The 12,579-nt window shown below is 46.5% G+C and overlaps 3 protein-coding genes across 3 annotated transcripts; 2 read left to right on the top strand and 1 right to left on the bottom strand.

Annotated features, from left to right (window-relative positions):
* Positions 1–151: 151 nt before the first annotated feature.
* On the top strand, positions 152–5,472 carry actl6a (actin-like 6A). The gene is made up of 14 exons (XM_029000814.1): positions 152–328; positions 450–526; positions 1,019–1,193; positions 1,948–2,048; positions 2,151–2,248; positions 2,364–2,458; positions 2,864–2,970; positions 3,495–3,584; positions 3,690–3,751; positions 3,843–3,957; positions 4,037–4,117; positions 4,416–4,511; positions 4,624–4,710; positions 5,067–5,472. Exons 1-14 carry the CDS (start codon positions 304–306, stop codon positions 5,145–5,147), a joined length of 1,290 nt encoding a protein of 429 aa, XP_028856647.1. The 5' UTR covers positions 152–303; the 3' UTR covers positions 5,148–5,472.
* A 98-nt stretch (positions 5,473–5,570) lies between these two features.
* Positions 5,571–9,311, bottom strand: mrpl47 (mitochondrial ribosomal protein L47). Its single transcript, XM_029000815.1, is given in 7 exon segments — positions 5,571–5,790; positions 6,287–6,382; positions 6,466–6,596; positions 7,621–7,717; positions 8,873–8,933; positions 9,015–9,240; positions 9,243–9,311. Coding segments are annotated over 7 exon segments (789 nt in total). The 3' UTR covers positions 5,571–5,681.
* Positions 9,312–9,553: 242 nt separating this feature from the next.
* Positions 9,554–11,714, top strand: ndufb5 (NADH:ubiquinone oxidoreductase subunit B5). Its single transcript, XM_029000816.1, has 6 exons — positions 9,554–9,699; positions 10,806–10,891; positions 10,987–11,053; positions 11,154–11,215; positions 11,301–11,407; positions 11,474–11,714. The coding sequence occupies exons 1-6, from the start codon at positions 9,582–9,584 to the stop codon at positions 11,592–11,594; spliced, it is 561 nt and encodes a 186-aa protein (XP_028856649.1). The 5' UTR covers positions 9,554–9,581; the 3' UTR covers positions 11,595–11,714.
* The last annotated feature ends 865 nt before the right edge of the window (positions 11,715–12,579 follow it).

Genomic DNA, 12,579 nt, shown 5'->3' with positions numbered 1-12,579 from the left:
TCCTTGGTTTTAATAAGATATTGATTGACGTTTATTTCTCGGCGGGCAAAATCGACGTTCGCCTCAACGAAACTTGTTTGTGACGAAGGCGGTGGGGGGCGGGGCGACCTGCCATCCTGGGATCTGATTGGCCCGTTCCGGATCCGGGAATTGCGCAGGATAGGTTGCACGCAGTCGGTGCGCGTCTTTTGTTGTGGTTGCGCGTTAGCCGCGTCCGGGGAGCCGCGTCGCTGCCGCCTTTTCTTTTTGAATCCGCCGAGAGGCTCTTCTCGCCCGGTTTGCGTGCGTTCGTCGGCTAGGAGGATGAGCGGCGGAGTGTACGGAGGCGGTGAGTTTGTGCGCCCCACGCGGTTTCGCGGCTAACGTGGCTAGCCGCAGTGTGCTAATACCGTCAATGAAGCGTCTTTAATTAACACGCGCGGTGCGTAACACGGCCGTTTCCTCCGCAGATGAGGTGGGAGCCCTGGTCTTCGACATCGGCTCGTACACCGTGCGAGCCGGCTACGCGGGAGAGGACTGCCCCAAGGTGACCCGGAGCGCTTTACATTTACGTTTACAGCATTTACCAGACGCCCTTATCCAGAGCGACTTACAATCAGTAGTTACAGGGACAGTCCCCCCTGGAGACACTCAGGGTTAAGTGTCCTGCTCAGGGACACGATGGTAGTAAGTGGGATTTGAACCTGGGTCTTCTGGTTCAGAGACGAGTGTGTTACCCACTAGGCTACTACTTGTTTACATTTGCATATAAGGCATTTGGCAGACGTCCTTATCCAGAGCGACTAACTACGTGCTTCCATGTTACCATGGATGAAGTGATCAGTTCTGATTCACTAGGACCCCCAACAATGAATACAATCTTTTTATTCACTCATTTCTAGTTTCTATACGGAAGTCAGACAATAAGAAGGTTACAAGTTCATCTAAATATTCTCTAAAGAGCAAGGTCTTTTTGTTGCGCTGGTGCCCCGGTGTTGTGGTGTAAACCCCTGTCTCTCTCTTTCTGTCCGCGCCGCAGGCGGACTTCCCCACGGTGATCGGCGTGACTCTGGACCGGGAGGATGGCTCCGCGCCGATGGAGACGGACGGGGAGAAGCCCAAGCAGAGCGGCACTGCATACTACATCGACACCAACCAGCTCCGGGTCCCCCGGGAGCAGATGGAGGTCATGTCGCCGCTCAAGAACGGCATGAGTACGTCCGCTGCGCCGCAGGTGTTCTGGAGTTGTCCTTGGTGCTGGTGTCTGAAATAATCACACTTCCATCAGACTGAATTCCTTCTTTCAAGTTTACAGCCATGCCAGTTAACACAACATTTAGCTTTAATTATCTAGTGAAATTCCTTCCATGCGAACACTATTTTACTTTTAGGTTTCCTTCTCTTTTGGTGTCCTCTAATTCTGTATCTGACATCTCTTTCTGGAATTCAGCCGTGGTGCAGAATTACAGCCACTTTGATCCAGTTCCCAGGACGCGTCTGTAGGTTTAAATGCTAATGAGGAGGAGAGAGGCGGGACGAGTTGAAATTATATCATCAACGACATTCACCAACAACGTTTGGTGCAGATGGGAAGTTGGCAGCATTTTTCTAGAAAAAAATTAAATTAACCCACTGGGTTCTTCAGAGTCTCGTGAGATGGTGGAGATAATGTTTTAGCGGAGGGGAGGGAAATTCTCGGGGTGGAAAAACATGAGAAACGGGAGGTAACCTTTCCTCTTATGACGTCATAAAGGGGACAAATTCCAGATTTGACCGTCTGAGCTGCCGCTCTCTGAACAGTGAAGCAGAATGACCAAATGCCCTTTACACCTATCGATATTTCTAGCCACTGCAGGACCATAGACAGGCTCGGGGAACTCGTATTAATGTTAAATAACATCACAAAGTCACATTTTCATGTCAGGGGACCTTTAATCTGTCTTTTTTTTTTTTTTTTTTTTTGTTAAGTTGAGGATTGGGACAGTTTCCAGGCCATTCTAGATCACACCTATAAGATGCACTTCAAATCAGAACCCAGTCTGCATCCTGTGCTCATGTCTGAGGCATCGGTGAGTTTTTTTTTTTTTTTTTTTTTTTTTTTAAGCTTGTCAGAAGTTCTGTGGTGCTGTTGAATTGTTTGATTGATTTTTTTTATTTCTTCCTTGATTCAGTGGAACACCCGAGCCAAGCGGGAGAAGCTGACTGAGCTGATGTTTGAACATTACAACATCCCTGCCTTTTTCCTGTGCAAAACGGCTGTGCTGTCCTCGTATCCTTTGCTCAACTGTGGTTTTATATGATTTTAATTTTTTTTATATTTCTAATGCAAAATAATCATGTGTCATGGCAAGGGGCTGTCTTTCCCTTAATTAGAAATATTCCAGGTTTGCCAATGGACGATCCACAGGTTTGGTTTTAGACAGTGGAGCAACACACACAACAGCCATTCCAGTTCATGATGGATATGTCCTGCAGCAGTGTAAGTGTCGTTTTAATGCCTAAAGCCCATTAAAAGACATCTCATTTGAAATTTGATGGCATGGCTTTGTTGATGTGCATTCAGGTAAATGCTTTTATGTTTGGGCACAACACACAATAACTTCTTCATCGCAGGGTTTATAGTTCCCCGCACAATGAGTCTGCTGCTCAGTCACATTTTACATTTACGGCATTTTTCAGACGGCCTTATACAGAGCGAGTTACAGGGACAGTCCCCCTGGGGCAACTTAGGGTTAAGTGTCTTGCTCAGGGACACAATGGTAGTAAGTGGGGTTTGGGCGAGTGTGTTACCCACTAGGCTACTACATTTCATCCCCCGCTCCCCGGTTTTCAGATGAAGGTGACACTGTGAATTAAGAATGTTCTCATCTCTTGGGGTCTTCAGGCATCGTCAAGTCTCCGCTTGCCGGTGACTTCATGAGCATGCAGTGCAGGGAACTGTTCCAGGACCTCAGTGTGGAGATCGTCCCTCCCTACATCATTGCATCGAAGGTGAGGGCTGCTGCGCATGACACGGCGATGGGAATTGAGTGAAGAAGCACAATTATTAATTGCTTATCATGCTCACTGTGGTATGAAGTTGTCAAAATGAAAGGCCCTCTCAGAGAGATGAAACGAGACTGAAAATTCCCTCTTCACGGGGTCTCCGATCCCAATCGACTCTGTTCTCCTTTGTTGTCCCTGGCTGGTGGAACAACTTGCCCGGCTCCATTCGACCAGCCGAGACTACCACCACCTTCAAGAAGCAGTTGAAAACCCACTTGTTCAAAAAGTATTTCAGACGAGTCTTAACACTAACATATGCACACACTCACATTAACAGGTCCCCTGCATGTTCTATTCTTGACAAGTTTGGCCTTATCAGGGCTCTTAGTTTTGTGACTCAAAATCTATAGAAACCGAATGAGAATCGCTGGAGTCGCTTTGGATAAAAGCCTCTGCCAAGTAAAGTAAAGTAAACGGTCTTTGTAGCTGCAGTCCTCTGTAAAGTCCCAACGCCTTTACTCTCCACGCAGGATCCGGTACGTGAAGGGTCACCCGCCAGCTGGAAAAAGAAGGAGAAGCTACCTCAAGTGACTCGTTCATGGCATAACTACATGTGTAACGTAAGCTGCGCTTTTAACGTCGTGTTTATTTTTATTTTTTTACATTAAGGTAGTGGGCTCTTTGACGTTCTTTATTCCTCCCGCTCTCTCCCTCTCTTTTGCCAGACCGTCATTCAGGACTTCCAGGCTTCTGTTCTGCAGGTTTCAGACTCGCCTTACGATGAACAGTAAGATTGCTGCAGTAAGATTGCTGGTATTCTGGACCAGCTGCTTCTATTTGATTTGTTTCATGATGGGCGCCTCTTTTAATCAATGCAGAGTGGCTGCACAGATGCCCACTGTTCACTATGAGCTGCCCAACGGATACAACTGTGACTTCGGAGCCGAACGGCTCAAGATTCCCGAGGGTCTGTTCGATCCATCCAATGCCAAGGTGAGTGTAGTATAGTTACATAATTCACTATCTTCTCGGAACGACTGCTAAATATTGCTCAATTTGCCTGTCTTTCCAGGGACTTTCTGGTAACACCATGCTGGGGGTTGGACACGTGGTCACCACCAGTGTTGGCATGTGTGACATTGACATTCGACCGGTACGTATTGAATCTGTGAACGCTGGTGCTCAGGATGGCCTGTGAATTAACATCCTGTACATGGCACTCATTATGGAACGCTTGCGATAATCTGTAGCGTACAATTACATCATGGGATTACTCTCAGATAATCCTGTTTAGTAGACAAACTCACGTTTCTTACGTTTACCAAAAACGTAATATATAAATGCCTCTTCTGCCATCTAATGGGCAAAAGGTGAACTACAACATTTTCCCCGAATGGTACGGTCTGATTTTTAGACATATTGGAGGACAACATTTATTTTTTTATCACCAGGGTCTTTATGGAAGTGTTATTGTGACTGGTGGAAACACACTCATCCAGGGCTTCACAGACCGCCTCAACAGGGAACTCTCCCAGAAGACACCACCGGTAAGGGACACTGAGACGGACCATTGCTTATTTGTTGTTTGTGCATTTATTCATTCAGATTTTTATTTTTTTGTGCCTTTATGTCTCCTTTGTTTGTTTTTTTCCCCATCAGAGTATGCGCTTGAAGTTGATCGCCAACAACACAACTGTGGAACGCAGGTTCAGTGCTTGGATTGGCGGCTCGATCCTCGCATCGCTAGTGAGTTCACGTGAATGTGTTTTCACTCCCCCCATCGTGCGATTACACATAATGTTGCACTGAACTAAACTTAAATACCTATGAGATTTAAGTTCTAGAAGTATCTATATCACATGATTGGTTGGTTTAGCAGATTAGGAAACAGACCCTTAATCGGAAGGTTGCCGGTTCGAATCTCGAACCGCCAAGGTGCCACTGAGCAAAGCACTGTCCCCACACACTGCTCACCAATGGGGGATGGTTAAAAGCAGAGGACACATTTTGCCTCACCGTGTTCCACATTTACAATCATGTCACTTTCACAACATCAAGGTTCGTCTCTTGTTATACCTAAACCTGTATATTCTTTCTTTTAGGGGACATTTCAACAAATGTGGATCTCCAAACAGGAGTATGAAGAAGGCGGAAAACAGTGTGTGGACAGGAAATGTCCTTAATTGCCGACAAATTTAATCTTAACTGCCTTTTGAAACTTAAACCTTGCTCGGTCAACCCTCAACATGGACTCAGGAACAACAAAGGACTTTTTGCTGTTTTTTGATTTTTTTTTTTTTTTTAAGAAATGAGTCTAGGTAATACTTCATTTTCTTTAGAAAAACATTTCTTATTGCTTTTGCTATTTTGTAAAAAGGAAAAAAAAAAAAAAAGCCACGCCCCACTTGTCCATTTTTTGCCATCGTTTTTTCTCTGACTGACCTGAAGGAAAACCGCTTCAATATATATCAAATGGTTTCATAAATAAATGTTTCTTAAAGACACTTACTTTCGTACTTTTGTGTCAACATTTTTTGTAAAGAGTCTTTTACTGCAGAATTCCCGTACACCATCATAAAATTGCAGAAATGATTCCAAATAAGCACTGAGTGGAAAAGAAAAGTTTACATATTTATTATGGGATGTACAATAAGCAACATTCTGTACAGTTACAGCACATGCACAACACAAAAGGGTTCTAGCATCTGTCTTTCAGATCAAACCTTCGCAGACGTTTTCGAAAACATCTCATCCAGCCTCTTACTCTTCTGTTTTTCGAGCCTCGCTTTTCTCACCTTGGCACGCAGGTGCTTCTCCAGGCTCAGCCTGTGAGACAAAAATAAAGCGACTGCTGAACATTGCGCTTTCTTTTGTGACCTTATTTACAGTGTGCAGTGTATGGGGGGTGGTCACTAAATCTCCTGTTTCCTAATACCCCTTACAATGTAGAAAACGGGCGACAGGAAGGAGACGGACGCTGCGATACACCTGGGTGTGTGACATACTGACGGGGGTTTAAAAAGTCCAAAATGAGGAAGCAGGGGGTTTTGAGAGCTGTCGATCGTGCCTATAAGCTCCTCCCCTGTTAAAACATCAATAAAGTTCACCACCTGGGAATAATTACACTCCAACATGAACGACAGGGTGGGCAGTTAATTCCCAATCACATGCCACATCTTACATGTCATGTGATTGGGGCAGTGGTGGCCTAGCGGTTAAGTAAGCGGTCCCCTTGATGAAGGTACCGTCACCTCACTTTCACTTCATGGCAATGAGACACCTTCAAAAACGTAATTTCACAAAATGATTATGCTGTTCTTACCTGGTGTAAGGATTAACAAACGACGGGGTGAAGAAGCGCTTTCTTTTGTACCGTGTGTTCAGGTACCAGGGAATGGCGTATTCTCTAAAGCGGTACCTAAGGACCATAAATTGCAGAAAGTTGCAGAAGTTCTGGCATATGTAGTTATACACGTGCTGCGAGCGTACGATTAATCCTACCAATAGACCTTTCCGAACACATTTTTCCTCCAGGCCCCGGGCCTCGCTCGTTCTTGGCCGGTCTGCAGTAACCGGATGGCCGTCTCCCTCTCCTGTACGACAGTGTCGAGCCTCCGTAAGGACCGGTCAACCTGCGAGAAGGTTGCGAGAGGGCGATTTAAAAGGTCCCCCGACCTGATTTTGACTTTTTTTTTTTTTACTTCTTAAAATCATATCACGATATAACTGATATACAAGATGCTGTGTACGGTCTGGGTGGATCACATTACATTAACAATTCAGCCCAAACAACAGAGCTCTTACTTTATTGTCTTTGCATTTTAACTAGTTGTGGGCCGTTATAGTTCAAATGAGCCATTTTAATGTAGATAAATCTAGATGAATCTAAAAGATTTCCAAGATTACAGTGAGATTAATCTAGATTAAGAAAATTTATCTATGACCACCTCTAATTTAAACACATTACCATAAAACGCAAAAGAATAAGATATTTAAGTGCCCGGGTGGTTATCTAAGGCTGGTGTGGTGCCTGTAGAGGACTGGACCAGCCCCATATTTCTATATACAAAAATACTGATATTTGACGTCCCTGTATCACCATTTCTTGATATGTTGCTCTATCGATATTTTCGAGCATCCCTAGTGTCTAAAGTTTTTTTCCGAAATTCAGTCTTGGTCCAGTCCCACATAGAGATTTCCGCAGGATGCGCCGCTTCGGTGTCTGCGGCTTTAAATGATACTGATGAGGAGAGGGGCGGGACGAGGAGGAGAGCGGCCTATGGAAATTGAGGGAAAATGACGTCATCAACACCATTCACCAACCACAATGTTTGGCACGGACAGGAAGTCGTGTAACCTTTCTCCTTATGGCGTCATAAAGGGGACAAATTCCAGATCAGACCGTCTGAGCTGCCGCTCTCTGAATGGTGAAGCAGAACGGCCAAACGCTCTTTACACCGATCGCCATTTCTATCCACGGCAGGACCATAGACAGGCTAGTGGAACTCGTACTAATGTTAAATAATAGGGGTGTTCGAAAATATTTATGCAGCAATAGATCACGATATTTTACGTGGTGATACAGGGACATCAAATATAGGGATTGTCACATGTGATACACAGCAGCATGTGACAATCACTTCACTTTATTTTTACCTTCTTCATTCGCTCTGGACTGGGCATGGACAAGAGCTGCCTTTTTGACTCTTGCTCGAGAGTGAGCAGCATATTCTTCTCCTTCAAGAGAACATACCTGAAACAACAAAGCCCAGGAGTGAAGACACATTAAACGCATTATTCTTATTATGCCACATACAGTACAGGCTAAAAGTTTGGACACGTCTTCTCATTCAACGCATTTTCTTTATTTTCATGACCATTTATGTTGGTAGATTCTCACTGAAGGCATCAAAACTATGATTGAACACGTGGAGTTATATACTTAACAAAAAAAGGTGAAATAAGTGAAAACATGTTTTATATTCTAGTTTCTTTGCTCTGATTACTGCTTTGCACACTCTTGGCATTCTCTCGATGAGCTTCAAGAGGTCGTCACCTGAAATGCTTCTCCAACAGTCTTGAAGGAGTTCCCAGAGGTGTTTAGCACTTGTTGGTCCAGCTCACCCCAAACCATCTGGATTGGGTTCAGGTCCGGTGACTGTGGAGGCCGGGTCTCCTCTTTTTGTTAAGTACAGAACTCCACATGTGTTCATTCATAGTTTTGATGTCATGGAAATGAAGAAAAAACACCTTGAATGAGAAGGTGTCCAAACTTTTGGTCTGTACTGTACACTCCATACTAAATACATCCATGCTCTGATATGTCGTCACATTGCTGATTTGTCTAGTTTGTCTCGACCTGCACCATATTATGGGCTCTTTGTGTGTTATTTCTTTCCTTTTGCACAGTGGTGGTTAAGGAAGCGTAGTCAGAAGGTTGCCGGTTCAAATCCCGATCCGCCGAGGTCAACGTTCCCGCACACTGCTCCCCGGGCGCCTGTCATGGCTGCTCAGTCAGGGTGATGGGTTAAATGCAGAGGACAAACCATGTGCTGTGCTGCCGTGTATCACATGTGACACATCACTTCACTTTAGATATTGTTACATCGCTGGTTTGTCTAGTTTGTCTTGACCTGCACCATCTTATGGGCCCTTTGTGTGTTATTTCTTTCCTTTTGCACACTTGGGGGCAGTGGTGGCCTAGCGGTTAAGGAAGCGTAGTCAGAAGGTTGCAGGTTCAAATCCCGAGCCGCCGAGGTGCCACTGAGCGAAGCACCGTCCCCACACACTGCTCCCCGGGCGCCTGTCATGGCCGCCCACTGCTCATCAAGGGTGACTGTTAAATGCAGAGGACACATTTCGTTGTGTCACCGTGTGCTGTGCCGCAGTGTACAGCGTTCACACCCACCAGAGTTTGTGCAGGTCCTCGTTACTCTTCGTCCGCAGCTGCTTTGCCGTCCAGGGCGCTCCTGGGGTTCAACATGACAGCCGTGTTACGGTCACCGGTTCGCGGAGCGAGTTGCAACCGACGCGCACTGATTCGAACGTACCGGACTTTACCGTCGACTCGCCCCAGTTCTCTGGATCGTCGAAGAACTCCCCGAGGCCCCTCCTGCCCGCTGATGTATGCAGGGTCGCGGCATGCCTGTGCGAACAGAGGAGGCCGTCACCCTGCTGCCAACCGCCGGGGAACGAACGCGGGCCGGGGAGCGTTACCTGGTCGCGGGGCTGGAGCATATGGACGGCGGCCGAGGGAGCTGCTGTCTTACCGAGGGCGGCGATATGGCGAAGGACCGCTGAAAATGCCTGCACAAGTTGGCAACGCGTCCTGCCACGGTCGCCGCCATCTTCGGAGGACGGCGTCGACTTCCTCTTCCTTACCCACAATGCACCGCACTCGTCTTCGTCTCCTTCATATGTTACTTATTTGTAATAATTACACATTTCACGTCGACAGAATGCCTGTTATATTTTTACTTTTGACATATTTGAACAGTTTGTTCGTCGGGAATTGAGCGTTTTCCCGGTGCCCATAGTAAACACGGCGGACTCGGAGTCAGCCGGGCTCCGAGCGGCCAATCAGAAAGCAGCTCCGGCCGAGCCGGACCACAACAGTCATGGCGGCCTTGAGCGTCCTGCGGTCGGCTGCGGCGTTCGCGGCGCGGCTCAGCCCCCTGAGGAGAGGCGTTCCAGCGGGCACTTTGCTCTCCGGCACGGCCGTGCGCTCGGAGAAAGGTACGGGGGGGCCCCGGCGCCGGTGCCGCGGCCTGGAAGTCCTTCCCGCGGGACGCGCCGCCCGTTCGGCGGTGACCTTGCTGGTCCTCGCCGGTCCTCCTGCGTCGGGGAGTCAGACGGAGCAGGTTTACTCCGATTAAAAAGAGCGTTAAACTTCACTCGGATTTATCACAATCTAGATCCAGTCTGGTCTTAAGCAGTCGCGCTTTCGCGTTGATCCATGTCGTCAGAAGCTTTATATTGGAATTATAATAATTATATCATAATCATAATTATATATCTTCCTTGCACACTGTGGGGTCTGTAATGTGCTAAATATGCCTGTATTTTACTACTCAGCCCTCAGGTACCTACTGTGGGGCAGTAGTGGCCTAGCGGTTAAGGAAGCGGTCCCGTAATCAGAAGGTTGCCGGTTCGAATCCCGACCTGTCAAGGTGCCACTGAGGTGCCACTGAGCAAAGCACCGTCCCAACACACTGCTCCCCGGGCGCCCACTGCTCACCAAGGGTGATGGTTAAATACAGAGGACACATTTCACTGTTGTGCTGCGACAATCGCTTTATACACTTTAGACTGTGGGGTGGCGATGGGAGCCTCTGAACCAGAAGACCACAAAGTCCTGGGTTCAATCCCCACTTGCTATGCTAAGTCATGGGTGTCTCCAGGGTGCAGTTGTAGCGGGTGAGGAAGCGGAATCCCGAGCCGCCAGGGCACCGTCCCCACACACTGCTCACAAATTTAAATACAGAGGACTCGTTTCACTGTGTCACCGTGTGCTGTGCTGCAGTGTATCACTTTTATACGTCACAACAATCACTTTTTTTTGTATGTCGCTCTGGATAAGGGTGTCTGGTAAATCAGGGAATGGCCAGATTCTGGAAATTGATAGTATGTGTTGAATCATTTGTACATTTTTATTCATCTCATTTATTTTCTCCCTTTGGAAGAGAGAGGTCTGTTACGGACGGTTTTCTCAATTCATCACTTTTTAATTACATTTTATTAGCTGAAACTTGGCACAGAGAAATATAACATCACTACAATGTCACATAAGGACGTGCCACAGGGCGAGATTTCGCTCATCATGCCAACCTTTTTCCATGCAGCGCTCGTCCGCTATGGAAGCCACGGGAAGAGGGTGTTCGTCATCAAGCCCACCGATTTCTACGACCGAAGGTTTCTGCACCTGCTGGTAGGTGCCTGATCATTTACAGAAAAATCCACGTTTTCTCGGTAAACAGTCGAAGTAGTTCATGACTAATCCCAAACCTTGTTTCTGTGTTTCAGAAATACTACATTCTTCTCACTGGAATACCTCTGGCGGCCGTTTTGACCTTTATTAACGTTTTCATCGGTAGAATTTCAATTTGTAGACTTTGCACGCTTCTTTTTGATAACTGTAGTGGTGGCGCCACCGCTTCTTCATCGCCGTGTGTGTTTTAACGTTGCCGCAGGGGAGGCGGAGCTGGCTGAAATCCCAGAAGGTTACGAGCCCGAGCACTGGGAGTATTACAAGGTATGCGGCACGCCGTACGCACCGTGTGCCTTGTGCGGTCTGTGCGCGGTTGTTGTTAACGAAACGTATCGCGCCTTCCACGCAGCACCCTGTCACCAGATGGATTTCGCGGACGTTCTACGACAGTCCCGTGAAGGATTACGAGAAGATGATGGCCCTGGTTCATTTGGAGGCAGAGAAGGCTAAGATGAGGTGAGCCTGATATTACTGAAAGTGTACGAAATGGCGATTTTCATATTTTGTGCCTTTACTTTTTAGGCAAACACAGCTTGAGGTGCGGAAGCACATGAGGGCGAAGGGGGACGGGCCGTGGTTCCACGTTGAGACGCTGGACAAGTCTCTGATCGACCAGAGCTTGAAGTCGACGCCAGATAACTAGCCAAGCGGCCCTGTCCTGTCCTGTTGTACCCACTATGGTTACAACAGTCTGTTCGTACATTATTGCAAATAATATTTGTGTGATTTTGTGCTTGCGCCAATAAAAATAACATTAGGTTTCCGACGTTTCTGATTTCTCTGCTGTGGGTTAAAAAATGTTGTAAATGCCAAAACAGGTGGCTTTTTCCCTTTTATCACATTTTGGGGCTGTTTCACAAACCTGGGGTTACCTTAAGATAGAAGTTATGCTTGTCCAGTCGGATGCTTAATTGTAATTGGGTGATCGTGATCGCTAGTTGGTATGTGACCAAAGTCATCAACCTGTCTGTGGTGAAAGTGCAAAAATGTAATCTAATGAATTCATAATGCTGCCAACTGGGTCACCCTTCCAGTCCCACTGAGACAGGGACTCGTGCCACAAGAGTGCTTAACAGTTATTGGCAAGGATATATCAATTTCTCAGCCTTGAATTTCATTTGAAACTTTATTACCTGTAATTGGTCACAATGAAACACCGCTGAACACTAATAGCTAATAGTTAACAGCAATTACTTAACGTTATCGTAATGCTTCGGAAGAACATATGATCTCCAGAAGAGCTTCTCCGATCTCGTCTATCTTTCTTTGTCATGCTTCACATCAACTTCTGGGACAAAATGTTCACTTCCTGCCCAATGAATCCCGACATTGTAACAGAATAACCAGTGAAATTAAATAGAACCTGCTCATAATGCTGGTTGGTGGTTACTCAAAAAGTCCTTCTTTGCATGAAACAGTGACGTGTGATGATGCGTGCAGAGAATCTGTGGACTGGGAGAGACCGACACCCAGTTCTTCTACAAACATCTCTACATCATTACATTTACATTTTTACATTTACAATTACAGCATTTTCCAGACGCCCTTATCCAGAGAGACTTGCAATCAGTAGTTACAGCGACAGTCTCCCCCTGGAGACACTCAGGGTTAAGTGTCTTGCTCAGGGA

Source organism: Denticeps clupeoides, chromosome 13 (genome assembly GCF_900700375.1).
Source record: "Denticeps clupeoides chromosome 13, fDenClu1.1, whole genome shotgun sequence".
NCBI lineage: Eukaryota > Metazoa > Chordata > Actinopteri > Clupeiformes > Denticipitidae > Denticeps > Denticeps clupeoides.
Note: the sequence above shows the minus strand (reverse complement) of the source record. Positions and strands in the feature narration are given on the sequence as shown.

Excerpts from the sequence above, each read along its gene's own strand:
- actl6a (XM_029000814.1), top strand. The coding sequence starts at position 304 with ATGAGCGGCGGAGTGTACGGAGGCG. Across the intron at positions 527-1,018 it reads CGGGAGAGGACTGCCCCAAG|GCGGACTTCCCCACGGTGAT; the intron begins GTGACCCGGAGC and ends TCCGCGCCGCAG. Across the intron at positions 3,958-4,036 it reads TCGATCCATCCAATGCCAAG|GGACTTTCTGGTAACACCAT; the intron begins GTGAGTGTAGTA and ends CTGTCTTTCCAG.
- ndufb5 (XM_029000816.1), top strand. The coding sequence starts at position 9,582 with ATGGCGGCCTTGAGCGTCCTGCGGTCGGCTGCGGCGTTCGCGGCGCGG. Across the intron at positions 11,054-11,153 it reads CTTTATTAACGTTTTCATCG|GGGAGGCGGAGCTGGCTGAA; the intron begins GTAGAATTTCAA and ends ACGTTGCCGCAG. Across the intron at positions 11,216-11,300 it reads AGCACTGGGAGTATTACAAG|CACCCTGTCACCAGATGGAT; the intron begins GTATGCGGCACG and ends CCTTCCACGCAG.